This window comes from Malaya genurostris, chromosome 2 (assembly GCF_030247185.1).
Source record: "Malaya genurostris strain Urasoe2022 chromosome 2, Malgen_1.1, whole genome shotgun sequence".
NCBI lineage: Eukaryota > Metazoa > Arthropoda > Insecta > Diptera > Culicidae > Malaya > Malaya genurostris.
Window position 1 is genome coordinate 12195894 of NC_080571.1, and position 2231 is coordinate 12198124.

A 2231-nucleotide genomic window follows, 5' to 3' on the forward strand; every position below is an offset into this window, starting at 1 on the left:
GCACAAAATATGCCCTATCTGCATTTATGCGGCACCAGCATTGTGAACAGAATTTTGAGAACTTCAACTTTCTCGCGTCATAACTTTGTTGTTAGTCAACCTATATTCGAAATTTGTTCACCATTGGAATGGTACTAGTTTCAGAAATAAAAAGCACTAAAACATCCGTAAAATAGAGTTGTCTACCTAAAGTTATAGAGAAAACTGTAAACAGAAGACCACAAAAAGATGGGATATTTTACAATGGTCGTAAATATCTCTGAATTCAAAGCGATGACTGTAACAATATTGAATAACTGGCAACACTAGTGTTGAACCAGCTTACCATTTCCTTCTATAGATTTATTCATTAGCACACTAGTAGTAGACGGAGTAAGAACAAATATATTTTCTCGTCGTTAAACCTCGTGTTTCATTTTTGTTATTCCGACACTTCTTACATGGTGTCAGAAGTGGGATACAAATGCTAGATTTCGTGGAAAATCCTGATCTAGACGTAAAGTACTTCTAGAAGCAGAAAAGTGAAATTTAAAGCTTGCTGAATAGTCCATATTTTCCTGAACAATGAATCGAGAGCAATTTCGTTGTATTGGTGAAGCATCATCGTGTTATGCAGTACACAATAGCTGCCTGCGCTAATTTCTGTGTGTTAGCTCAACGACAGGAGTGAACAAACGAAACGGTATAAACGAAAACATTGTGTGTGCTGCTATCAAGAAAATGGATCAAAGGTTGCCGCAGCCCTTGGACTGTGCAAATTTGGCTAGAGAGTGGCCGAAATGGAAACAACAGTTCTATATTTACATGATCGCCAGCAACAAGAATGCAGATGTGGAATGCAACAAAATTGCAACGTTTTTGTGGCTCGTAGGAGAGCGCGGAGTGGAAATATACAACACACTTTTTCCCAACACTGGGGATGTCAACAGTATGTTCGGTGTGGAGCCGGTGAACGCTGATGATGATGCTGGTGAGCAAAATGTGCAACGTACGTTAGCGGATGTAGTCACTGCATTCGATGGTTATTGCCTACCTCGAAAGAATGTCGCCATGGAAGCATTTAAATTCAACATGATCGTTCAGAAAGACAAACAATCGTTCGCAGATTTTGAAACTGCCCTTCGTACCCAGCTGGCGTATTGTGAATTTGAATGTTCTGCTTGTCATGCTTCATATTCGGATCGGATGCTTCGGGATCGTATCATAATTGGTGTCCAAGACAAGAAGCTTCAACTAAAGCTGCTCGACGGGAAGGATGAACCATTGCAGAGTGTAGTGGAAACTTGCAAAATATTTGAAGCGGCGACTGAGAACAAGCAACTACTGGACAACAAAGTACACCATGAGATGCACGTCGTTGTGGAGGAACCTGTCAACGGACCAAAAGAAGAGATAGCGATTGTGAAGAGGGCGCAGTGTTACAACTGTGGACAGAACTACAATGCAAAACATCGTCAATACTGCCCGGCGAGAAACGTCAACTGCGACGCTTGTGGACGTCGTGGCCACTTCAGAAAGTTTTGCAAGTTATTAAAAAGGGATGATAAAACAAATCGGAACGGTCGTACAATGGAGGACAAGCCTAAGCAAACCAGAGAGGCTGTGTACAATATCAACTGGCGTGAAACAGGTAATTGCAAAGCACATAGTTTCCAACGGGATTGGAATCAAAATGAATCGAAGATAAAATTAACTAGAACATCCGATTTACATTATAGAATAAATTCGAATTGCGGCATTGACAGGGTATCACGCGTCAGGTGGATCAAACGCTATTTGATTGAAGATACCCCAGTGGATTTCAAACTGGACACAGGGGCAGAAGTAAACTGTATTCCAATGAAGAGCGTAAGATTATTGAAGGTCCCCTTGCTGAATGATTCCTCCATGCCAAACATTGTTGATTACAGTTCAAATAAAGTTAACATTCATGGTCGTATCTCTCTTCCCTGTTTCGATCCAGAGAAAAAGGTTACTCATTACGCAATGTTCGTCGTCGTTGATGATTCATTTGAGCCAATTTTGGGACTCGAAACCTGTGTAGCTTTTGGTTTGATCAAACGTTTAAATGCTGTTAAGTGTGGTACTGAACTCCCTGTTGAAAAATATGAGTTTTTAGAGCAGAATCGAGTGGTCTTTGAGGGTTTAGGTAAATTCCCTGGAACATGTTCTATCATTCTCAAAGAAAATTCGGTACCCAGACTTCACTACAAAAAGCGTATTCCTATAAG

The 2231-nt window shown here is 40.7% G+C and overlaps 1 protein-coding gene across 1 annotated transcript; it reads left to right on the plus strand.

The window, feature by feature from the left end:
• Positions 1 to 368: 368 nt before the first annotated feature.
• Positions 369 to 1939, plus strand: LOC131430012 (uncharacterized). Its single transcript, XM_058594617.1, has 2 exons — positions 369 to 1630; positions 1719 to 1939. The coding sequence occupies exons 1-2, from the start codon at positions 721 to 723 to the stop codon at positions 1721 to 1723; spliced, it is 915 nt and encodes a 304-aa protein (XP_058450600.1). The 5' UTR covers positions 369 to 720; the 3' UTR covers positions 1724 to 1939.
• Positions 1940 to 2231: the final 292 nt, after the last annotated feature.